We start from the raw sequence: 27,843 nt of genomic DNA on the forward strand, positions 1-27,843 counted from the left end.
TGGAGGTCAAACTCTTGTGGAAAATCTGTTACTTTATACTATCCTTGTATCTTTGTAAAGCCGCTTTGGAACAATCTACATTGTTAAAAGCGCTATATAAATGAAGATGACTTGACTTGACTTGACTTGGAAAATGACCATAGTTGTGGTGAACTGCACCTGTGGTTACTCTGAGAGGAACATTTACCTCATTTACATCCACATAAAAACAACTTGGGACAGGTAAAAGACATTGCAAAAGAAAAGTGAAGTTACAGTAGGCTAGTTCTGAGAAAAGCATCAGCATGATGTGATATTTCATTATCAAATTAAATGACATTCAGATATTTGTAGGCATGTGTTTTAAACCGTTTTCATGTGGTTTGCCCTTCACAGTCTCGTTCAAAACTCGGCTGATCTCTGATTAGCTGTTACTGTGCTTCAAAAACATCAGATTAGATGGGGTACTGTAGGCCAGGCTGATCTCAGAGCAGTGTTTCAGCCTTTAAGAGCAAATCAGTTCAAGAAGCATGTGATGTGAAAGTCTCTATGAGACGCCTTGGGCGCCAAAGAGCCCTTGATCTTTGTGCTGAGAATAAGTAAGAGCAACTCACATGGGTTCACATGACAGCGGGGCCCCTCCATCAGAGCAGCTGACTCAGATTAGGGCCTGGAGGAGATGCGTGTGTCTGTACAGGCTTTATGGCCAGTCACAATTGCCGTTGTCCATTTCTCTTTCTGATCAAAAGTGTTAGATGTGTAGATGGTGAAAGGTTTTAAGTGATCGGACTGTACCGTCTACATCTCACAGCCTTGTTTCCGAACCTGACTATTTTAATCGTTCGATACATTTGATTCTTTGCTAAATTATATTGTATTTTGAAATATGAAATCTGACCAAATTTGGTAATGTGATTCATTTGTTTTGGGATGATTCATAATTAAAGCACACACTTGTAACTGAAGCGACAATTGCATGGATCTGTTCTGGATATTAACTGAATGATCTGTACAACAGAAATTGGTATAACTGTAATTGCATTCCTCTCTCTTCAGAAAATGAAGCTTGACTGTAAGTGATCATAAATCCTTCACACGGTGTGTCTCTCTGGAAATATTGTAATGAAATCTCCAGTGTCATTGAACATCATGTTTATTCTCTCATCTCATCACAAACGAATGAGTGAGGTGAACTGCGAGAGGCCAGGATCTTCCCGCATCCTCTGCGAATATGTAATTAAGGGTACTCATGTTAATTGAGGCGCTCTTTCTAAACGAGCCACTAATTGCGGAATCTGTCGTATGTGCGGAGGCGTCGGACTGGAGTGGCTCACATCTGCTAATTGGTACAAACAGGTAGCAGATGCGTTCCCAGTGACAGAGCGCCTGCCAATTAGCTAAGCCACCTCGATAGGGGTGATTAGAGCCCGCTTCACCAGTAGAGGAGCCATGGGAGCGCAGGGAAGGGGCCCGATTCCTGGAACCAGCGGGAGTATGTGTGTGCCAGGGCCCTGCTGCGGACACACTTAATGTTACCGAAAGAAGCCAGTAGTCATGACGGGAACATTGCCATAGTGAGGAAGTTGTCCTTAAAGGCCCCCTGAAATAAAAAAAAGAAAGTTTTTAGTATGAATATGTTAGTCTTAAGGTTATGAATAAGCTGGTGTGTTCCAAACCAATGACAAAATTCGCATTTAGGAGATACAAGCATTCAAAACTTAGTCTCTTACTTCCGTTAAACCGGATCATGGGATTTTATGACATCTCATTTTTCTTCATTTAGCTTCTCATCACATCTTCTGTCCAATCAAATGCTCTCGAGAATCTAAAGCTCTGCCCCCCTATGCTATAAACACCACCCGTTGTTCCGTCACGGAGCAATATGGAGATGTGTGTTCGGTTGCTCAAACGCTGGAGTTTTATTCTGTTTTCCAACTGTATGTTGGTTAAGAATGAAATGGCTAGAATAGGGTGGTCCTTATCAAGTCCAATTTTTTTTTGTTGCAAAATGATAGTGTCTTAACCTTTTAAACGGTTCCTTTTAACTTCAAAATTAGAAATATGCAAAAATGTTGACAAAAAATTATATTTAGAGGTAGCTCAATCATGTGGAAGATTGCCTATGTTAAGCTGTGCGGCGTTATTGTGATATGCAAGTAATATTAAAAGTTGCTGCAAATGAACTACATTTTATTGAAATCAGAGCAACACTGACGTAACAACAATGACAACAATCTCAAAAAAGCACAAAGTTTTCAACAATCCCTCATTTCTGATGCTCAGCAGCCAGTGTTGACTTTTTGCAGTCTGGATAGATCCGTCGGTGATCTTCCACCACATGAAGGAGAAACTGCAATTGTTCTTCAGAGTGTGTGAGATAGCCACTGTATTCTTGAATCAGAGCCACTCCTCTCTCGGCGTGATCATTGACTACTTTCATTGCATGGTTGCCTGTGCCTCCTGATAATCTGCTTGATTCGGCCAAAGTTCCGGGTCAATTTCAAGGAACGTAATGCAATTTTTTAAACCAAAAAATGTGTTCTAAACCCAAACAATAACCAAGGTGATCATCAATAGAAATATGTATTGATTCCACCAGGAAAGGTAAATCTGCTAAACCGGGTCATGGATGGATTAATTTGGATTTAGTTTCTACAATAAGTAAACTGAGATATGTATCTAAAATACATATTTAGGAATATATGGTGCATTAGATGCTTTTATGGAGATTTTTTTGGAATTTTACTAGCCAGGTACAATACCAAATCAAATGATCTGTTTTTACGAAAATCATTAAAATCTCAGAAAGTTTAAAGCTATTGAGCTACCAGTAATTATTATGTTACTGCCATAAAAATTGGCATGCTGTATTTTCGTATATAAAGGAACAATTTGAAGGGTTAAGAGCATGACAATTAGATACTTTAAAAATAAGGACCACCCTAGGCTAGAATTTATTCACAGCTCTACTATTGAATCCAACGTATAATCAGCGCTCGGATTCGCTTCCATGTCGCTGTGAAGTACATCTTGCAGTCTGTGAGGTAAACTAAACGCTATTGGCTATTTGAAAAGGGGGAGGAGCCATTCAATATGGCATCAAACAAAGCTGCGCGTTCCAAGGCACTTCAGTGGGCCTTTAATGTATCCTCCAGACTTATTAGTTGTAAGGCATGCACCACTGTTAATACTGAAAGACCACTGAGTTTTTAAACTATTGTTATTGTATTTATCTCTCCATCGAAGAATGTGATTGCAACCGTGATCGAAACAACGGTTGCACTTTGTGCTGTTTGCCTGAAAATTTGTCCTCAATAATCGTCTTGAGTTAAAGCTGGTAAGGAATGAGGAATTACACACAACAACGGGCAACTCTGATCAAGTTTCGGCTTACTTAGAAAGGTCTAGTTAAACAGAAGATGATTGTTCCTCTTGAAATTCTTTCACACCCTACACAAATAGAGGCTATGCTCAGAAAAACAAAACCGTATTTCATTTCATTTCTGAAGTACTTTACTAAGCAAATACAAAGCAGGCACATTATTGGCCAATGCTTGTTCTTATCAGTTTATAATGTGAAACTATGTGTACTAATGTGCATCCTGTGACAAAACATTGGCACTGACAAGATTTGTCAAGGGAAGCGGAGGGGAGTGGCTATCAGACTCTAATGTTGAATGACAATATAACCATATAAAATTCATACACTACAACGTTTAAGTGTATAGTGCGTCATTTAGGACACAACTGTTTCTTTCTGATACTATGTGTATTATTTCCCACATTACAGTAGACAGTATGCAGTACAGTAGTATTGTATTTCAAACATAGCCGAGGCCTTTCATTCTCACTTATTCCTCCTCCTCAGAATAGATCTAAAAATCATTACTTAATAACAACTGAAGATTTTCCATAATGTTTAATTCAAACACGGCATTAAAATGCGTTCCTAGGTTCAAGAGTTTAAGTGTTTTTAAATAAGCTGTTCGGATCAGTGCAGTGGAGCAGATCTGTGTGTATATTATGATGGCGTTAACGATGAGGAATGCCCATAATGGCCTCTTTGGCAACTGGGTGAGATGGCACAGCTCTGTTATCTCATTAGTTCCCCCTCGTTGAACCAGCGCTCCAACAACATTATTCCAACTGCTGTGACCGCCTCGCAAGCGCCTGGCTAACAGAAACATGTGTGGAGAGGCTAAATTGGAGGGCTCTGTGCCAGCAGGGTTTGATGGTTTTTAGGTGGTTGACATTTGAAGCACAACGATTTAATATAAACTAAAACAATACAAGATAGTTGTTTGTACAGCTTTCGGTACTCTGAAAATGTGTGATCTTTTTTTTAAAAGATTTGTAAGATTTGTAAAGAATTAAGATACATAGATGGTGTGTTCGGAAGTTCGGATGGATGGATGGATGGATCCCAGACTAATTTGTAATCTAGACTACTCAAATCAAGCATTTGTTTATTTTAAAATATCAATTAATTAAATTTGTTTTTGTTGCTTAGACAGAAAACCATTCTGATATAATGTCATATATAATATTATTGTTAAAAGTGTATGCAAATTTATAAAACAAATATACATTACGCATATCCAATATTACCAGAAACTCTTATAACGTTAATTCTGATCAACTACTAAAATATTTTTACTTGGTGACATCAGATTTGAAACTTTGGTCAAAATAAAAATTGTGTGATATAGTAATTAATCAAACTAATCACTATTAATATCAATATTAGCTGAGAAAGGCTCCCAAATAGAGATAATTTAAAGACACTACATTATTGTGGCTGACTACGAAGACATTATATACAGTGGATCTACTGTAGAAAGTCAACACACCCCTGTAAACCCCCTGGATTTTATGATCTAGAAATATATCTTGTCATAACTTTTGCACCTCTAATGTAAAAAATTACAACCTGTGCAATGCCACTGAACACCAGTCACACATTTCAGGAAAAAAACAACAACTTCAAAATATATCTGCAAGCAGCAATTATCAGGGCCAACTGACCAACTTAAAGACATTTTAAGATGATTTTAGGCAAAATGGCTGAATAATCATATATACAGTCACTAATAATATGATTTAACGGCTTATTACTTTCGACCAATAGGTGGCACAATTGCGAAATTGATGTGATGTGGTCAGAGTGAGGTGACAATGACACATACAAAGTTTGCTGTCAATATGTCAAGGCATTGCAGAGATAAAGCCTGAATAGTCATCTTGACATTTGCTGCTGCGGTATATGAAAACGGTTTCGTCTATCAATACAAAATTCATAACTTTTAGTCGGCAAGGTCAGGAGATGATACGATTAGATTTTGGTGAAAATCGGACAACCGGTCTAGGAGTTCCAATAAGTAGGTTTCGAATGAATATTGAAACAGGAATTTTTGGAAATTTCATTATAACTTTTGACCAAAAGGTGGCGCTGTCTCAATCTTTTTAGTACCTTCAGGGCATGGTGCTGATGGCACATACTGAGTTTCGTAATGTTACACCAATGCATTCGTTAAGTATAGCATTTTACATCACAATACTGTATTGATGTCAATAGCAATTTCATGTTTTGTTCTATTATAGTGCCAACAAGAGGCACAATCCCACCATTGTTTTTATGTGTCCTCAGAGTGAGCCTATACATGTGTGTGTCAAATTTGGTGACTATCTCATTTCGTTTTGGAGTATAACAGACATTTATATGTATAAACACAAAAAATTACCCACACCTGACTTTGTTTGCATTTTCTTGCCACTTACTATTAATATTTTGTCATTTAGTCAGTAGTTTATGGCCATCGACCTATGTTGGTTATTAGTTTGTTACTACGACCAAACTTCCCATGGTGGTTTTGTCTCGATCGGTTTAACGGTTTTGAAGATATTGGCAAATATTTTTAGGCGCTAAAACACAATGCTACACAAACCGTAAGGCAAAACCTAGCATGTTTGGTAACTTGGCAAGGATTCAGGAATCTAAGGAGATAACTCTTGTGAACATAAGTCAACCACACCCAGAGTTCTAAGCATTTGAAAAAATGTTTCGTAACAATATGTTTATGCATTCATAAAATACAGCATTTTGGTACAAAATTAAAAATGGCTTATGTCTAAAGTGGTCGATATGGAAAAATTGGATATTAGTCGACTTGGCATGACACCCTGAATCTAACAAGATTTTTGGACAAACCGTTCAGAAGTTGTAAGCAAAAATAGTATATATTTTCGTATATATAGACCAGTAGCAGGTGGCGCTGCACCGAAATGCAGCATAACGCAGTACAAGCGCTACATAAAATTAGTTTGCGTGGTATTCAAGAACGGTTTAACAAATCAACGTGAATTCCATAACTTTTTGTCGGCATGGTCTGAAGATGATCTGGTTAAATTTTCGTGAAAATCGGAGCAACCGTCTAGGACGGTTTGAAAAAAAAATCAAAATGGCGGAAAGATATAAATGACGGAAAATGACGTAATATTATGCAATCGATTTGTCTTGAGCTAAGGAATCAGAGGGAACATTTTGAAATTTTGTTTCTAGCCCTTACGGTTCAAAAGTTATTAGCATAAACATGAGTGAAACTTTGGACACATGGTGGCGCTAGAGGGACTGAGTTAGAGACTCCAAATTTGCTATTGTGACTGTTCAGACTGTCCTCTATCAGTGTGCCAAATTTCATAACTTTCCCGCAAGCGGTTCTATGGGCTGCATAACCTAAATGCATAAGTGTGCACAACCTTTTATAATTGGGAATTAGATGTTCAGAATTAATCATCAAGCTCATGTGAAAGTACACTCCTGTTTTCACCTGAAGTGACTCAAAATAAACCTCACCTGTTCTTATAAGATTTTTCTGACATCTTCCTGGTTACTTATACTTACCTTATAGTACTGGCTACTATAAGAGTCATGGGCCACAAAGAACATAGGAATAACTTGGATTAACGGGATCTCATTGTTGAAAGGTATCACTCACCTGAGGCATTAGATATACCATGGGAACACAATGAAGTCAGTAAGAAACAAGTGGAGAAAGTATGGCACAACAGGAATATTATCAAGAACAGGGTGTCCTTCTAAAACTGATGAGAAGACAAAGAGAAAACTTGTCAGGGAGGCTGTCAAGAGGCCTACAGCAACATTAAAAGTTTCAGCTCTTTCTGGCAAGTACTGGTTGCTCTTTACATGTGACAAATCCGTATCCAAGCCCAGCTAATCTTTTCAAAAATATATATCCACTTTTCCAAAACAATGAGGAAAAAAGTGTTGTTGTCTGAGACCAAGATTGAACTTTTTGGCTGAAATTGTAAAAGTTATGGTTGGTTCAAAATAGGGCTGGGTATTGACACAAATTTCACAATTCGATTCGATTTCGATTCACAAGCTTAATTGCAATTCGATTCGATTACGATTCGATTCGATTCAATATTGATTATTTTGGATATCAGGTAGGCTACAATACATTGCAAATTTTCTCAAGGAAAACAAATCTCTTAACTAATGCTGCAAACTATGGGAGTCAGTTGTAGCCTATTGGCTTCATTAGCCTCCTATAATATTGAAGGTAAAAAATAACTGATTTGTATACAAACACTTAAAATACACTTTTATTTATTTTTATAATAATAAAATTATATGAAATTATATAAAAATTTAAATGGTGGCTGTCATAAACTTTCCAGATTTATTCAAACATGCATTAAATATTGAAGAACATTAAAAATTATAATGAATATGTAATATGGTGCATATATTTAACAAAATGCTCCTCTCTAGAGTTCATTTTTCTAGCTGACTAACGAGTTTATGGTCACTGGATATATGTTTTTTCTGAGGTAAATGTGACGTTACATGACATTGTTTACTAACGTCTTTCCACGGTCGAGACACTGATTGAGCGATTCCATGTGACATGATACGGACTTCGATAAGTTGTACTCTATCTTTTAGCACACTTTCAGATGCTCATTCATGTTTATTTCGCGCTGTAACTGGTATTATTAAGGCGGAAGAGAAGATCATGTGCGTGCTGCCGCTTATGAGCTGAGCTGCGCCAGAGCGATCTCACGCCACAGCGCCAAAACGGTAATTTAGCCTATGTTTTTGAATTTCGTAAGAAAATGGACGTAATCTGACACTTTGTTTCATATCAATAATAACAAAGCACAACGATTATTGCAATGTATTGGATGGGGATGCACGCAACAATGTTCCATTCATTCATCAACTGAAAACAGGATGACTAATCGATTCTTGGGATTTAAGAATCGATATCGTTTTGTAAAAATGAGAATCGATTAAAATCGAGAAATCGATATTTTTTACCCAGCCCTAGTTCAAAAACAACACAGCACATCAGCAAAAGAACACCATACAAACGTCGAAGCATGGTGATATGGCAGCATCATGCTTCGGGGGTGCTTTTCTTCAGCTGGAACTGGGGAATTTTGTGAAGGTGGAGGGAATCAGTTGATTTTGGCACAGAACCTTCTGGTATCTGGGAGAAAACTGAAAATGAAGAGAACTTTTATTTTTCAGCATGACAGTGATCCAAAACACATCTAAATCAACAAAAGAATGGCTTCAGCAAAGAAAGAAATGGCCTTCCAGACAGCAACATAGTGTCGGCCCAGATCCGGCCCACATCTGGTACACTACACTTGCTGTCTGGGTTAGCCAGAGCCCAGACCTAAATCCCATGTAAAATCTTTGAATTATCTAAAATTTCCTAAATCCCATGGAAACTTGAATAGGGCCGTGCACAGGAGATGCCCTCACAATTTGACTGATCTGGAACATTTTTGCAAAGAAGAGCAGGAAAATATTGTCAAGTCAAGTCACCTTTATTTGTATAGTGCTTTTTACAATACAGATTGTATCAAAGCAGCTTCACAGTGATAACATGAAAATAATACAACAAAGTTTGTTTTTATAAAAAAATTGCATCATCGTCCACCTTAAGTAAGGCAGATCAATAATATTATTGAATATTAAATGTCCCCAACTAAGCAAGCCAAAAGCCAAGTCAACAGTGGCAAGGAACCAAAACTCCATCAGGTGACAGAATGGAGAAAAAAAACCTTGGGAGAACCCAGGCTCAGTCGGGGGCCAGTTCTCCTCTGGCCAACGAGCGAACAGTGTATGCACAGGTCAGAAGTCAGATTGGATCAGAACATTCAGAGTATTTATCCAGTTCCATCTGGTTGGAGTCATCACGCCGGTATGGAGACGAGTTTGTTCAAGTCAAGATGTGCCAAGCTGATAGACTCCTATCCAAACAGATACATGCTGTAATAAAATCAAAGGGTGCAGTGTAACCTTATAGGTTGTAATTTTAACATTAAAGTCCCAGTGAACTGGAAGTTGCAACCGACTTTACTTCATTGTGACGTATTTCCATGTGAAACGGAGTATTGAATAGAGGGCGGGGGGTCATTTTTGCACACCTCCTCTCCATCCCTCGCTCATAGCAGACTGATGGTTGGAGGGGAGTGGTTAAGGATATTCTTCCCAAACCGTCAAACTGATCCAGAGCGGAAGAAAATTAGCAGATTTTGATTAAAGGTTACCATGACAAACAATAGTTTTTCTATGTATTAACTTGCTCTGATCTAGTCAAGTCTAGTAGTGCGCTAAGAAAGTAAATGAGACTTTAAACATGCAAAAGGGCTGTGTAGACTTATTATATCCACTGTAGACATGCAAAAAGTAGCTCAACATTTTAAAATATTTTTTATTTGAAGTTTTTTATTTTATTTTATTATTTATATTTTATTTGAACACTATATGGCCGAAAGGATTGACCCCCTTCTAATTAATGGGTTTGGTTATTTCAGTCATTTCTCTAAGGACAAATCTTAATGCTAACGCCATACAATGGCATTCTAGAGAACTGTGTGACTTCACACAACAGCAGGGAAGGTCCCTTTTTTATTCCAGCATGGCAATAATCCTGTGAACTTGAGTCTGGCAGAACATGACTGCCTGCGAAAAAAGCAGACAAGAACCCCACTTAACACATTCAGTATCAAGTGGAATGGGAGCATATCCCTGCATGTTCCAACATTTAGTGGAAGGCCTTTCCAGGAGCGTATAAGCTGTTAAAGCTCTTGATGAACCCGGTAACTCTCATATGATATGGGATGTGATGTAACAATCTTTAAAGAACTTTTCACATGGAGATAACTCCATCCACAAGAATTATATCGTTAGCAAAGTAGTCCGACTTGAAAAACAAATAAATTAGACTTTACAGCTCAACAGTTTTTAACAAAAAGAAGCTATATATTTCTGCTTAACAAAAAAGCATTCCATTAAAAGTACATTTATTTATTTGTTGTTTTTTCTTTAACATTACATTTTATCCAAAGTGACATACACTGCATTCAAGATTTACATTTAATCAGTTCTTTACCAGCCGAGTGATGTTGTTTATTTTCTCCGTTAATCAACAGCATGTTACAGATGATAAGAAGTTAATACGGAGTATTCCTCTGAAATGTCATTATTACCAAGTAATGCATAAAAAATGAGTGTAACATCATTGTTTTCTGTCATTGCAGCTGAACATCCTGGTTGATACTGGAAGCAGCAACTTTGCTGTAGCTGCAGCGGCACATCCCTACATCACACACTACTATAACAGAGCACTGTAAGATCACATCCCCATATCACACACTACTATAACAGAGCACTGTAAGATCACATCCCCACATCAAACACTACTATGACACTGTAAGATCACATCCCTACATCACACACTACTATAACACTGTAAGATCACATCCCCACATCACACACTACTATAACAGAGCACTGTAAGATCACATCCCCACATCACACACTACTATAACACTGTAAGATCACATCCCCACATCACACACTACTATGACAGAGCACTGTAAGATCACATCCCCACATCACACACTACTATGACAGAGCACTGTAAGATCACATCCCCACATCACACACCACTATAACACTGTAAGATCACATCCCCACATCACACAATACTATGACAGAGCACTGTAAGATCACATCCCCACATCACACACTACTATAACACTGTAAGATCACATCCCTACATATCACACTACTATAACAGAGCACTGTAAGATCACATCCCTACATCACACACTACTATAACACTGTAAGATCACATCCCCACATCACACACTACTATAACACTGTAAGATCACATCCCTACATCACACACCACTATAACACTGTAAGATCACATCCCTACATCACACACTACTATGACAGAGCACTGTAAGATCACATCCCCACATCACACACTACTATGACAGAGCACTGTAAGATCACATCCCCACATCACACACTACTATGACAGAGCACTGTAAGATCACATCCCTACATCACACACTACTATAACACTGTAAGATCACATCCCTACATCACACACTACTATGACAGAGCACTGTAAGATCACATCCCTACATCACACACTACTATAACAGAGCACTGTAAGATCACATCCCTACATCACACACTACTATAACAGAGCACTGTAAGATCACATCCCTACATCACACACGACTATGACAGAGCACTGTAAGATCACATCCCTTCATCACACACTACTATAACAGAGCACTGTTAGATCACATCCCCACATCACACACTACTATAACAAAGCACTGTAAGATCACATCCCTGCATCACACACTACTATAACACTGTAAGATCACATCCCTACATCACACACTACTATAACAGAGCACTGTTAGATCACATCCCCACATCACACACTACTATGACAGAGCACTGTAAGATCACATCCCCACATCACACACTACTATAACAGAGCACTGTAAGATCACATCCCTACATCACACACTACTATGACAGAGCACTGTAAGATCACATCCCCACATCACACACTACTATAACAGAGCACTGTAAGATCACATCCCCACATCACACACTACTATGACAGAGCACTGTAAGATCACATCCCCACATCACACACTACTATAACAGAGCACTGTAAGATCACATCCCTACATCACACACGACTATGACAGAGCACTGTAAGATCACATCCCTTCATCACACACTACTATAACAGAGCACTGTTAGATCACATCCCCACATCACACACTACTATAACAAAGCACTGTAAGATCACATCCCTGCATCACACACTACTATAACACTGTAAGATCACATCCCTACATCACACACTACTATAACAGAGCACTGTTAGATCACATCCCCACATCACACACTACTATGACAGAGCACTGTAAGATCACATCCCCACATCACACACTACTATAACAGAGCACTGTAAGATCACATCCCCACATCACACACTACTATGACAGAGCACTGTAAGAACACATCCCCACATCACACACTACTATAACAGAGCACTGTAAGATCACATCCCCACATCACACACTACTATAACACTGTAAGATCACATCCCTACATCACACACTACTATAACACTGTAAGATCACATCCCTACATCACACACTACTATAACAGAGCACTGTAAGATCACATCCCTACATCACACACTACTATAACACTGTAAGATCACATCCCCACATCACACACTACTATAACAGAGCACTGTTAGATCACATCCCTGCATCACACACTACTATAACACTGTAAGATCACATCCCCACATCACACACTACTATAACAGAGCACTGTAAGATCACATCCCTACATCACACACTACTATAACAGAGCACTGTAAGATCACATCCCCACATCACACACTACTATAACACTGTAAGATCACATCCCTACATCACACACTACTATAACACTGTAAGATCACATCCCCACATCACACACTACTATAACACTGTAAGATCACATCCCCACATCACACACTACTATAACAGAGCACTGTAAGATCACATCCCCACATCACACACTACTATAACAGAGCACTGTTCGATCACATCCCTGCATCACACACTACTATAACAGAGCACTGTTCGATCACATCCCTGCATCACACACTACTATAACAGAGCACTGTAAGATCACATCCCCACATCACACACTACTATAACAGAGCACTGTAAGATCACATCCCTACATCACACACTACTATAACAGAGCACTGTAAGATCACATCCCCACATCACACACTACTATAACACTGTAAGATCACATCCCTACATCACACACTACTATAACACTGTAAGATCACATCCCCACATCACACACTACTATAACACTGTAAGATCACATCCCCACATCACACACTACTATAACAGAGCACTGTAAGATCACATCCCCACATCACACACTACTATAACAGAGCACTGTTCGATCACATCCCTGCATCACACACTACTATAACAGAGCACTGTTCGATCACATCCCTGCATCACACACTACTATAACAGAGCACTGTAAGATCACATCCCCACATCACACACTACTATAACACTGTAAGATCACATCCCCACATCACACACTACTATAACACTGTAAGATCACATCCCCACATCACACACTACTATAACACTGTAAGATCACATCCCCACATCACACACTACTATGACAGAGCACTGTAAGATCACATCCCCACATCACACACTACTATAACAGAGCACTGTAAGATCACATCCCCACATCACACACTACTATAACACTGTAAGATCACATCCCCACATCACACACGACTATAACACTGTAAGATCACATCCCTACATCACACACTACTATAACAGAGCACTGTAAGATCACATTCCTACATCACACACTACTATAACACTGTAAGATCACATCCCCACATCACACACTACTATAACAGAGCACTGTTAGATCACATCCCTGCATCACACACTACTATAACACTGTAAGATCACATCCCCACATCACACACTACTATAACAGAGCACTGTAAGATCACATCCCTACATCACACACTACTATAACAGAGCACTGTAAGATCACATCCCCACATCACACACTACTATAACACTGTAAGATCACATCCCCACATCACACACGACTATAACACTGTAAGATCACATCCCTACATCACACACTACTATGACAGAGCACTGTAAGATCACATCCCCACATCACACACTACTATAACAGAGCACTGTAAGATCACATTCCTACATCACACACTACTATAACACTGTAAGATCACATCCCCACATCACACACTACTATAACACTGTAAGATCACATCCCCACATCACACACTACTATAACACTGTAAGATCACATCCCCACATCACACACTACTATAACAGAGCACTGTTAGATCACATCCCTGCATCACACACTACTATAACACTGTAAGATCACATCCCCACATCACACACTACTATAACAGAGCACTGTAAGATCACATCCCTACATCACACACTACTATAACAGAGCACTGTACGATTACATCCCTGCATCACACACTACTATAACAGAGCACTGTAAGATCACATCCCCACATCACACACTACTATAACAGAGCACTGTTAGATCACATCCCTGCATCACACACTACTATAACACTGTTAGATCACATCCCCACATCACACACGACTATAACACTGTAAGATCACATCCCCACATCACACACTACTATAACAGAGCACTGTAAGATCACATCCCCACATCACACACTACTATAACACTGTAAGATCACATCCCTACATCACACACTACTATAACACTGTAAGATCACATCCCTACATCACACACTACTATAACACTGTAAGATCACATCCCTACATCACACACTACTATAACACTGTAAGATCACATCCCCACATCACACACTACTATAACAGAGCACTGTTAGATCACATCCCTGCATCACACACTACTATAACACTGTAAGATCACATCCCCACATCACACACTACTATAACAGAGCACTGTAAGATCACATCCCTACATCACACACTGCTATGACAGAGCACTGTAAGATCACATCCCTACATCACACACTACTATAACAGAGCACTGTAAGATCACATCCCCACATCACACACTACTATGACAGAGCACTGTAAGATCACATCCCTGCATCACACACTACTATAACAGAGCACTGTAAGATCACATCCCCACATCACACACGACTATGACAGAGCACTGTAAGATCACATCCCCACATCACACACTACTATAACACTGTAAGATCACATCCCTACATCACACACTACTATAACACTGTAAGATCACATCCCTACATCACACACTACTATGACAGAGCACTGTAAGATCACATCCCTACATCACACACTACTATAACAGAGCACTGTAAGATCACATCCCTACATCACACACTACTATAACAGAGCACTGTAAGATCACATCCCCATATCACACACTACTATAACAGAGCACTGTTAGATCACATCCCTACATCACACACTACTATAACACTGTAAGATCACATCCCTACATCACACACTACTATAACACTGTAAGATCACATCCCCACATCACACACTACTATGACAGAGCACTGTAAGATCACATCCCCACATCACACACAACTATGACAGAGCACTGTAAGATCACATCCCCATATCACACACTACTATAACAGAGCACTGTTAGATCACATCCCTACATCACACACTACTATAACACTGTAAGATCACATCCCTACATCACACACTACTATAACACCGTAAGATCACATCCCCACATCACACACTACTATGACAGAGCACTGTAAGATCACATCCCCACATCATACACTACTATGACAGAGCACTGTAAGATCACATCCCTACATCACACACTACTATAACACTGTAAGATCACATCCCTACATCACACACTACTATGGCAGAGCACTGTAAGATCACATCCCCACATCACACACTACTATAACAGAGCACTGTTAGATCACATCCCTACATCACACACTACTATAACACTGTAAGATCACATCCCTACATCACACACTACTATAACACTGTAAGATCACATCCCCACATCACACACTACTATGACAGAGCACTGTAAGATCACATCCCCACATCACACACGACTATGACAGAGCACTGTTAGATCACATCCCTACATCACACACTACTATAACACTGTAAGATCACATCCCTACATCACACACTACTATAACACCGTAAGATCACATCCCCACATCACACACTACTATGACAGAGCACTGTAAGATCACATCCCCACATCATACACTACTATGACAGAGCACTGTAAGATCACATCCCTACATCACACACTACTATAACAAAGCACTGTAAGATCAAAACACCTCACAACTACACCACACTGTTTTATAACAAAGCATCCAGACAAAACTTACATTCATTAATTCCAGTCTTTTAATGTTTGTTAGTGAATTATGTTTGTAGTGCATTAGTGATAAACCAATGTTATGATGGTTTGCTCAGTTCCAGTACATATCAGAGCACTGGGAGAGCAGTTGCAGTAAAATACACTCAGGGAGAATGGGAGGGGGAACTAGGAACGGACCGCATCACCATTCCTAAAGGGCCCAGTGGTAACATCACCATCAACATAGCTGCAATCCTCTCCTCAGAAGGCTTCTTTCTGCCTGGAATCAACTGGCAGGGAATTCTTGGGCTTGCTTATCCTCTACTGGTTCGGGTAAGTCACATGATGGTGTTACATAGGTGTTTTATTTATAAAAGGTGTGTTATGTTAGCAATGTGTGCAAACTGTTTGATTTTGCTCTGCTATAGCTGTTACGTGATAAGTTAAATGTCACAAAGGTGTGGCTGAGATCCTCAAACATCAATGGTGTTTTGAGTTTGATAATGGTTTATGTACTGTACTCTACTAGTGAACACAATAATAAGGTAGTTGTATATTTCTATTATTAAGTGACAGAGTCAGAAAATAATCATTGTAAATAGTTAGTTTTTTCAAATAGAATATTTGTGTTGGTTTCAAAGTGTAACAGGTATTTTGACATGTACAGGTACCTTGGTATTCTTTGATGGACGGTCCCACTTTGTATTAACAACTTGAGTAAATGCATATTGTTACAAAATGTAGTTAATTCCTGTTACACGTGTACTCACTGAAGTGAAAAAAAAGTGTTGTTACTGTTACACATTTTATACTTACACATACCATTCTGTGGGTTGTTACATATGTGTAGGTACACAAATATTACAGCTGTAGATATTATGTACCAATGTGTACTTACACTATAGTTACATACTATGTACACATGTAGTTACCATGTAAGTTCACAGGTATTAGGGCCACTTAATATAAAGTGGGACCATTTGGATTTAGACTATTAGTATTATATGATCTGAAAATACTAAGAGCTCCTTAAATAGGATGCATTTTGTCTTTTTCTCCTCTCAGCCCGACCCATCAGTGGAACCCTTCTTCAACTCTGTTGTGCGGCAGACTGGGATTCCAGATGTGTTTTCTCTCCAGATGTGTGGAGCAGGAGTCTCAGCCAGCACTACAGCTGACCCAGCGGGCGGCAGCTTGGTGTGTACCAAACCTGAAGCAGTCTTACATTGAACTGCAAAAATATACAATCCAAATTAGTGCAAAACTAATCCAACTACTAGGAGTGAACTGCTACTGTGTGTACACCAATTTGTTTATGTTAACATGAAAACGATTCAATTTTCATATGAAATAAGTTGCAATATTAAGTATCTCATTAATTTTTATTAATTTAGTCACAAAACATTGTTTCAATAACTTCATCTATAAAATAAATGTTACTGTATTTGGTAATATCACAAAAATACTTATGGCAAGAGTTGTTTTAGTTTTGCCAACACTATATAACTTAATTGTTTTTTTAATTAAATGTTATTTTTTTAATAGCATACTTTTGCTAATGTTTCTAAATTAGGGAAAATTAGGGAAAATCATGTTAATATGATGTAAAGTATTTTCAGTTAAGTAACAATGTTTTTTAAAATTGTTAAAGTCCCCCTGTAGTCAATAATTTTATCCCTTAAAACTCATCTTTGATCACTAAAATTACATATTTAAACTTTTTTAACTTGAAAACAATTTCTCCATGCCTTATAATAGCTTGAACGTAACTCTACACCCTTGCCTCACTTAGTATACGTGGTTCTATGAATATGCAAATGTACCCCGCCTCCACTCACTCACACCAGCTCAGAGATCCACTCGTTGACGATCACACGTTGATCTGATTGGTTACAAGGTAGTTTGTGACGTCAGAAACACCAGCAATTTCAAACTGTTTTTTTGAGACTGTCTTTGATTCACTGCAGTTTTAAAGAGAAAATACTCAGCAATGCTGTTGAATTTATGCATGACTTGTCTAAAGCACATAAAAACACCACAAATACATATAAACAACATTAAAAAGCTTGATTTTCACCACAGGGGGACTTTAAATGATAGAAAATGTTTAGTACAGCTTATTCTGCCCAAGAACTGCAAGAAGAGACTGTTTATGTGTAGGTTTATTAGAAATAGATTATTATAGACGGCACCACAATATTAGACTGAAAAGTGTATTCAAACAAGGAGCAGCATTCTCTATGGACAATTTGAACAAATCTGAAGAGTGGACCAGAGTTTGAGCCCATTGTCTACAAAATCAGAGACCCTGATCACAAGTGTCCCCTGGTAAAACATTTGAGAACATTGTTATTAACAGGTATTATTGATTTTAATCATACAAGTTGGTGCCGTAAGTAGCATTCAGGATTCCTCAGTCCGTCTCTGTGTCTCACACCTCCGCTGCCTCCTATAGGATGGCGTGTCTCGTTAGTGAGAAGCTAATTAAGCTAAAGAGAGCCCCCTGCTGCCAGCACATTCTGCTAGCAATACGGGAGCGCTGGAAGAAGAGATGGCCACGTGTCCCGCAGAGAGGAGCAGATGGGAAGAGCGGTGGGGAGGGGTGTGTCCTGTGTCCACCGCTGAACAATGTCCAAAGCCTTTTGGAAATATTTGACTAGCCTCTTAATTAGAGGCTATTTGCAGAAAGCAAATGCCAGATCTAGTCAGTTTTATTTTTTTATTGTCTTCATTTGAATGTATTTTGATAATCTTTTGCTTTATCTTATATTATTAAATATAAGGAAAAAGATACTGTAGATTCACAATTGTATTATTGTTACTTAAAAAAAGAGAACATGGGGATTCAGATGATACCTTTTCTGTCAAAATAGGTTTTCCCTTTGTAATTTTTATTTATCTATTTATAAATAAATAAAATAATTTTGTATTAATTTTAATTTATAATTATTTAATTATTTATACAGAGACTTTTGATAACTTTTGCTGTCAGGTAGAAAAGCAGAATTAAACTTAAACAGATAAATGAACAATAAATACAACTAATAAAACTAGAAAACACCCTATTTTTGTATAGTGGAGTTGAACACCAGCACTTAACTAAATATTTCAATAAAAGAAAAAGGGACTTTACCTGAGTGTGAACAAGATTTAAGTTAAGACACTTTTTCTGGCTGTTGACAGTATTTCCTGGTTTATGGGGTGATTAAAAGAGATATCGAAAAATCCCCTCTGTAAAAACCTTTGGATAAAGTCAGATTCAAAATTCAGATTTCTGTTCTCGAAATGTATGCATATTTATTTAGATAATGCCCTATTTGCATATTTAAACGTAACATTTCAGAAAACCTGCAATACAAAACAACTGTCTTGATGCGTCTAATCAACTGGAGAAAGTATGTTGATATCTATTAGTTCAATTAAACTCGTATTCACCTGTAGTTTCTTGCGTTAATTTATATCAAGAGTATCCATTGTTAAAGTCTCCCTGTAGTCAATCATTTTATTTCTCAAAAATCATCTTTGATCACCAAAATTACATATTTAAACGTTTCTTCACGCCTTAAAATAGCTTGAATGTAACTCTACACTCTTGCCTCATTAATATACGGCGGTTCTATGAATATGCAAATGTGCCCCGCCTCCACTCACTCACACCAGCTCAGAGATCCACTCGCTGACGATCACACGTTGATCTGATTGGTTACAAGGTAGTTTGTGACGTCAGAAACACCAGCGATTTCAAAGCGTGTTTTTGAGACTGTCTTTGGTTCACTGCAGTTTTAAGGAGAAAATATTCAGCAATGGTGTCGACTTATGAATTACACATGGTTTGTCTGAAAGCATATTAAAAACACCACATAGACATATAAACAACATTAAAAGCTGGATTTTCACCACAGGGGGACTTTAATATCTTGGAAGATTTTTACTATAAACAAAGGCAAGATGATATGCCTCAGATGACATGCTTCTACAGTATGTCTTTGTGTTGCGTTTCAGATCATGGGAGGAGTTGAGCCAACCTTGTACCGGGGTTCAGTTTGGTACACGCCAATCCTGGAAGAGTGGTACTATCAAGTGGAAGTCTTGAAGCTTGAAGTTGGAGACCAAAATTTAAACCTAGATTGCAAAGAGGTACATGACACAGTCCAGCCCAAAAAAATTAAGTAAATTCAACCAGAAAATTGAGTCCATCCTTTTATAAAAACACATTGATAATTACTGGAATTGAGCCAAGGGTGAGTTGAAATTGTACCTTTAATGGCTGCCAGTGGAGTAACTACAGCATTCGATAAAATATACGGCAGCGATAAGAATGTAGTGATCTTGTTTTTAATTGATCTTTCTCTCCCTTTGGTCATTTTGTTCAGTACAACTCCGATAAAGCCATTGTGGATAGCGGGACGACTCTACTGCGACTTCCTGGAAATGTGTTTAGTGCTGTGGTGGAGGCTATTCTGCAAACATCATTGGTATGACCTTCCGTTTTTGGCAAATTATTTACCTCAGAAACACACATTTTGTGCGTATTTAAGGGGTTCAGTCTTCAGTCTACTCTAAAACGACTCCTCAGTTACAATTGATTGGATGTAACCCTGCTCTCCTAGATTGAGGATTTCTCTGCTGGATTTTTTGACGGCACCAAGCTTGCGTGTTGGATGAGAGGAGAATCACCATGGAGGCTTTTTCCCAAACTCTCAATCTACCTCAGAGCAACGAACACAAGCCAGTCCTTTCGCATCACCATCCACCCACAGGTCAGGACTATCCTTAGAGAAACTGAAATAAAAATTATTTACTCTTTGTTATATTTATAACTAAGACTAATAGGGAAGAAAAATGAAACAAAAGCACGCACATCAGTCTCAAAAAGGGTGCTCGACTAAAAAACAACAAGTGAAAAGATAAAGTATAAAGTCGGCAACACCTAAGCTCCAAAATTATCAAAAATATTTATTTTTAAGACAATTATCGCATAGCGTATGTGACGTTTCGAGCACGTCTGATGAAGAGCCTGCGTGCTCGAAACGTCACATACGCTATGCGATAATTGTCTTAAAAATAAATATTTTTGATAATTTTGGAGCTTAGGTGTTGCCGACTTTATACTTTATCTTTTAACTAAGACTAATAGAAATGACAAGAGCACATAACAAAATTCTAATGAAAACTGAAGTGTAAAAATAAAAGCTATTTCAAAATATTATTTCTAGTATATTACTAACATTGGTTTGTTTTTTTTGGGGACAATCTCTTACCAAACATTTGTCTTTACTGGTGGACAGTTTGTGTCTGAGGAAGAGTGTCTTAAAATTCAGCGTTGGTTGAATCAATGTTTCGCTCCCCAATGGTGGGGGGAATCGTCCCGTTACGGCACCCCTGCTTGTACACAGGACCCTTAGGCTCCAAACCCATGATATACTTTGTGGTTTTTGATGTTGCATATTTTCTTAAATTGAACAGAAACTGAGATTGTACATAGCTCGCAGATCTTCTTTTGACATCAGTTTTTCTCTCTGCAGCTGTACGTCCAGCCAGTCACAGATATTGACGGGACATTGGACTGTTTCCGGTTCGGAGTCTCCCCTTCAGCCAATGGCTTAGTCATTGGAGCCACTGTGATGGAGGGCTTCTACGTCATCTTTGACCGTGCACAAAAGAGGGTGGGCTTTGCTGTTAGCACATGTGCAGGTAGGTGGGACACAAGCAGACACGGGTTCGGGAGCCTCAAAGACGTGTGCCCAGGGGTGTCACAGCTGCATTTAGGATCAGCTTTCTGCTACGAGTCTATTTCATTTAAAGGTGCAGTGTGTAGATTTTAGCGGCATCTAGCGGTTCGGTTGTGAATTGCAACCAACGGCTCAACCCACCGCTCCCTTTTGAAGAAGCTACAGTGGCCAAAACAGGACAAACATGTCGTCGTCTGAGACGTTGTGTCTTATTCGCTGACTTTAGCTAGTTAGCACAGTAGCGAAGCAATGCCAACAAATAAGTTGCACTTTATTTATGCAAATTCTTAAAGCAAGCATTATTGGTCACTTGATTGGTACACTGTCCTGTTACATGAAATTACAATCCAATGACATATTTTTCAACATTGACAAGGGAAAAACGTTACTTCTCGCTATGATTATGCCCATTTTGTAGCTAAAGAAACCAAACAACAGTTTTCAATTAATGTTACATTGCTAAAGTTGGACTAACTTGCCTGTCCAGCAGAAAACATGCAATTTCACCGTCATTTTTATTTCATTTTCCTGCATCAGCATCTTACATCTGGAAAAAGCCACACCGATGTTAATACGGGATTTCTGCCGTTGTCTGTCCCGACTTTGTCTGGCTGCATCATGTTTTCTTTTCTTTGCCTGTCTGGAAGGTCTGTGGTGAACAGAAGCCCAAGATATTTTCACGTTGTATTCTATGACATAAAATCCATCAGTAGCTTCATCAGTAATAAGAATGCATGAAGCTGTTCAAGCAGAGGGTTTGTTCTTTCTTTTGATATATTGCATGTTCAGATGTTTATACAACAAAATATTCTGGCGGCCATGAAAGTTTTGTGAAAATGATCAAAAACGCTTGCAGTGGCTGAAAAAAAAAAAAAAAAAAAGTTTAAATGTAAAAAGTTAAATAACATCACAACGAACCTTGAAAACACATCTACTCACTGGTCTGCTTTCACAGCCTCATTGTCAATAATTCATAAAAGTTCATAAGTTGTTTATTTATGAAGACTATCATGATGAACAAAACGTGTAAGAATCATAAGCTTTTGTTGGTCACAGAGCTTATTTTCTGCAATAATTGGGTTTTTGCCGAGGGAACCTTTTGTTGGTTGGCCAACAAAACTTTGTCAAGTAACTTTGATTAAGTTCAATTCAGAATAAAATTTTTCTTGATAATTTACTCACCCCCACGTCATCCAAGATGTTCATGTCTTTCTTCAGTCGAAAAGAAATTAAGGATTTTAAGGAAAACATTCCAGGATTTTTCTCCATATAGTGGACTTCAATGGGGACCAATGGGTTTCAATGCAGCTTCAAAGAGCTCTACACGATCCCAGCCGAGGAATAAGAGCCTTAACTAGCCAAACCATCGGTCAAATGTTTATTTTTTTTTAGAAAATGACCGATGGTTTCTCTAGATTTTTCCTTATTCCTTAGCTGGGATCGTGTAGTGCTCTTTGAAGCTGCATTGAAACTGCAATTTGGACCTTCAACCCGTTGGTCCCCGTTGAAGTCCACTATATGGAGAAAAATCCTGGAATGTTTTCCTCAAAAACCTTCATTTCTTTTCAATTCAATTCACATTTATTTGTATAGCGATTTTCACAATACACATTGTTTCAAAGCAGCTTTACTTTACAATTTAGTCCACATTACAATTTAGAGTGATCTGTTATCAGAGGTGACAGTCTTAGTTATGTATTTCAGAAATGTACATATACAAATCACAGTTAGCTAAAAATGTATTAATTTAAACGATGTACTTCAGGACCAGGATTGGGAACCACTGTCTTGACGTGCATTTAGAAACCGAAGTCTACTTTGGGATTAACTGTCTCAGGAATGTTTGTTTGAGTGAACTAGTGTGTTACGGCAGCCATCTTGGTTATGGTTCTTTCTGCATATACCTCTCCTGTCCTCCAAACAGAAAACGGCGGTGTACCGTTTGCAGAGATTGCCGGGCCGTTCCTAGCCGAGGGCGTAGCGTCTGACTGCACCAGTGGCGTGTCTCTTAGGGAGCCTATGATGTGGGTGTTCGCATACGCTCTGATGGGCATATGTGCAGTGGTCCTGATCGTACTCCTCATCCTGCTCATCCTGCCCTGCCGATGCCACCGAGACGGAGAGATTACGGACGAGTCCTCGCTGGTGCGCCATCGCATCAAGTGACGTCAGGCGTCGATGGAGGACGAGGAGACACCGACTCGGCAGAACAGGGCTGAAGGGAACTCAGGGCAGGTAACGGGTGAACACACTGCACTGAGCTCTGGGTGAGTGACTTTCCCCAAAGATCACAGTCCTGTTTGTCAAGATGCCAGGATTTAAACATTTCCGGACAATTTTTACGGTAGATTGAACTTTTCAAGCAGGACAAAACTACTGAACGATGAAGGAATCATGATTATACATGTGACTTTTATAGTAATCAGAAATCATAAAGTGCCAAAATATGAGTATCGCACATTACAGTGGAGCATCAACATTACCCTGTACTTCACTTCAAAGTATGCTGCTCTTTTTATTCTTAGTCTTCAATAGAATTGTGTCAATAAAGCTACTGGTGCCTAAATGAGGTTTATGGTCCAATGAAGTAAAGTTTATGTACTGTTCACATCTAGAGGCTTTGGTTTCCTTTCAGATGCAGTGCTTTGAAAGGAATATTTCGCCCAAAAATGAAATTTGTCATAATGTACTCACCTTTATGTTGTTTGAAACCTGTATAATGAAGATGTCTGGCTCTGCTCTTTTTTCGTACAATGAAAGTAAATGGGGAGGGATGCTGTTGAGCTCAAATAATTGCTATTGTAACGGCTTCAGAAGACTTGTTATATAGCACACAAGCAGTATGGACTACGATTATAACCCTTTTTGTACGGTAGTTTTCTGCAGTGGACTGCATTCAGGAACTTCAGAAACCAAAAAACGCACAATTAAATAATAAACCTGGCTTCACATTCCACGCTCTCTGTATATGTAGACTTCCATGTCCCGCCACTCCGAATGTCTTTATGCCACATATATAGTAAACTGAGTGAGTTTGATTTTCTCTTTCATGTTTGGTATCAGTTTAAAAGTGTCTGTGTGATTGATACAATGATGTCATTCTCGTACCTATATAAGCTTGTTTCCGCCACAGAATAAAAAAGGTAATTGCGACTTTTTATCTCACAATTCTGACTTTTTCTCACAATTGCAACTTTTTTTCAGAATTGCATGTTTATATCTCACAATTCTGACTTTATAACACAATTGGGAGATATAAAGTTAGAATTGCGTGATATAAAGTCGCAATTGCGTGATATAAAGTCAGAATTGTGAGATATAAACTCGCAATTCTGAGGAAAAAAGTCAGTCTTTTTTTCCTTAGAATTGGACTTTATAACTCACAATTGCGAGTTTATAGCTCACAAATCTGAGAAAAGATGTCAGAATTGCGTGATATAAACTCACAGTTCTTTATATCACGCAATTCTGACTTTATATTACGCAATTCTGACTTTATATCACGCAATTGTGACTTTATATCACGCAATTGTGACTTTATATCACGCAATTGTGACTTTATATCACGCAATTGTGACTTTATATCACGCAATTGTGACTTTATATCACGCAATTTTGAATTTATATCTCGCAATTGTGACTTTATATCACGCAATTGTGACTTTATATCACGCAATTGTGACTTTATATCACGCAATTGTGACTTTATATCACGCAATTCTGACTTTATATCATGCAATTGCAACTTTATATCATGCAATTGTGACTTTTTATCTCGCAATTGCAACTTTATATCACGCAATTGTGACTTTATGTCTCGCAATTGCAACTTTATATCACGCAATTCTGACTTTATATCACGCAATTGTGACTTTATATCACGCAATTGTGACTTTATATCACGCAATTGTGACTTTATATCACGCAATTGTGACTTTATATCACGCAATTTTGAATTTATATCTCGCAATTGTGACTTTATATCACGCAATTGTGACTTTATATCACGCAATTGTGACTTTATATCACGCAATTGTGACTTTATATCACGCAATTCTGACTTTATATCATGCAATTGCAACTTTATATCATGCAATTGTGACTTTTTATCTCGCAATTGCAACTTTATATCACGCAATTGTGACTTTATGTCTCGCAATTGCAACTTTATATCACGCAATTCTGACTTTATATCACGCAATTGCAACTTTATATCACGCAATTTTGACTTTATATCACGCAATTGCAACTTTATATCACGCAATTCTGACTTTATATCTCGCAATTGCAACTTTATATCACGCAATTCTGACTTTATATCACGCAATTGTGACTTTATATCACGCAATTGCAACTTTATATCACGCAATTTTGACTTTATATCACGCAATTGCAACTTTATATCACGCAATTCTGACTTTATATCTCGCAATTCTGACTTTATATCACGCAATTGTGACTTTATATCACGCAATTGTGACTTTATATCACGCAATTCTGACTTTATATCACGCAATTGTGACTTTATATCATGCAATTTTGACTTTATATCACGCAATTGCAACTTTATATCACGCAATTCTGACTTTATATCTCGCAATTGCAACTTTATATCACGCAATTGTGAGAAATAAAGTCAGAATTGTGAGATGTAGGCCTAAACTCGCAATTGTGAGATAAAAAGTCGCAATTATCTTTTAAAATGTTTTATTTTGTGGCGGAAACAAGCTTCCTTACGTACCAGCACGGCAGATCATAATAAAGATTTAAAACAGGGAAACTCTTCTCTACTTTGAGGGTTGTGCCTTTCTTGTGTAAAATCTCCCCTCCAGTTAAGCTGTGACCCCATTGTGTTCAGTTCAAATTTGATTTAGTTATCAATTCCCTCAGATTTCTTTCATTTCTGATCTGGGTGTTTAAGAAAGACTGGCAAAAGAGCCAGGAGAAAATCTTTAGAAAAATGTGCACTTTTTATTGCCTGGTATACTACTTTGACTTAATTTTATGCTTTTTGTAATTGATTTTGGATTGATCTTTTGTTTCCTAATTCTTTCATTTACATGTGTAGTCCTACATGCTAAATAAATTGTTAGACTGGAATCTTGTGAAATGATTTTTTCTAGTAGATTACAGGGCTTTTCACACTTAAAAGAATTAAGCCAATTATTATCTGATTTGGCAAGTATGTACGTGACGAAATTAATTAGTGTAAAGTTGTGGTGGGTTTGTGATGCTGAGATCATGCAGGTGAAGCTGGTGTGAGACTATGGCTCTATAATTTAGGTATGTGAATCAAATGTCTAAAATAATGGTCAATATTTTGTGAGAATCGGATTTAATTGATTTTGTTATTGTTGTTTTAACAGAAGCACAGGAAACACTACCATTCAATATCCCATTCAATTGTGGGGTCAGTATTTTTTAGGTCCATCCCCATTCATTGTATGGAAAAGAGCAGTGTAAACATTCACTAAACATCATTAGACGATCTCACATAAGAAAGAAAAACATCTGTGAAGATGGGCTGGAAAAATCTGGGCCTTTACATTGCAAGATCATGAGAAACATTCAGTTGAGTTTTTCCAGACTTTTAAATGTGAAAAAGAAATGCAATATCATATACATAACTGTTTTCAGTGGTGTATAAAGACCTTACTTAATGAACCGTTATGTTTTTATTACCTTAAAATGAGCCATTTCTATCTACATACACCACTACATACGTCCGCTTACATTGAAATGCGCCGACATGTTTCTACAGTGGCCCTGAACGGACAAACGCGTTTCGTCACTATGTTGTTCTTTGTGCAAAGAAGCTAGCTAAAGTCAGCG

At 38.2% G+C, this 27,843-nt stretch overlaps 1 protein-coding gene across 1 annotated transcript in view; it reads left to right on the forward strand.

Moving 5' to 3' along the window:
• Nucleotides 1-27,109, forward strand: part of bace2 (beta-secretase 2) — a 27,925-nt gene extending 816 nt beyond the window's left edge. Inside the window, exons 2-9 of the mRNA XM_079885919.1 lie at nucleotides 10,561-10,649; nucleotides 16,396-16,612; nucleotides 17,345-17,476; nucleotides 20,282-20,416; nucleotides 20,653-20,754; nucleotides 20,890-21,039; nucleotides 21,805-21,973; nucleotides 23,936-27,109. Of these exons, the coding sequence (XP_079742045.1) occupies nucleotides 10,561-10,649; nucleotides 16,396-16,612; nucleotides 17,345-17,476; nucleotides 20,282-20,416; nucleotides 20,653-20,754; nucleotides 20,890-21,039; nucleotides 21,805-21,973; nucleotides 23,936-24,177 (1,236 nt within the window). The 3' untranslated portion in view covers nucleotides 24,178-27,109. The remainder of the gene's footprint in view (nucleotides 1-10,560; nucleotides 10,650-16,395; nucleotides 16,613-17,344; nucleotides 17,477-20,281; nucleotides 20,417-20,652; nucleotides 20,755-20,889; nucleotides 21,040-21,804; nucleotides 21,974-23,935) is intronic.
• The last annotated feature ends 734 nt before the right edge of the window (nucleotides 27,110-27,843 follow it).

Source organism: Squalius cephalus, assembly GCF_949319135.1.
Source record: "Squalius cephalus genome assembly, chromosome: 11".
Lineage (NCBI taxonomy): Eukaryota > Metazoa > Chordata > Actinopteri > Cypriniformes > Leuciscidae > Squalius > Squalius cephalus.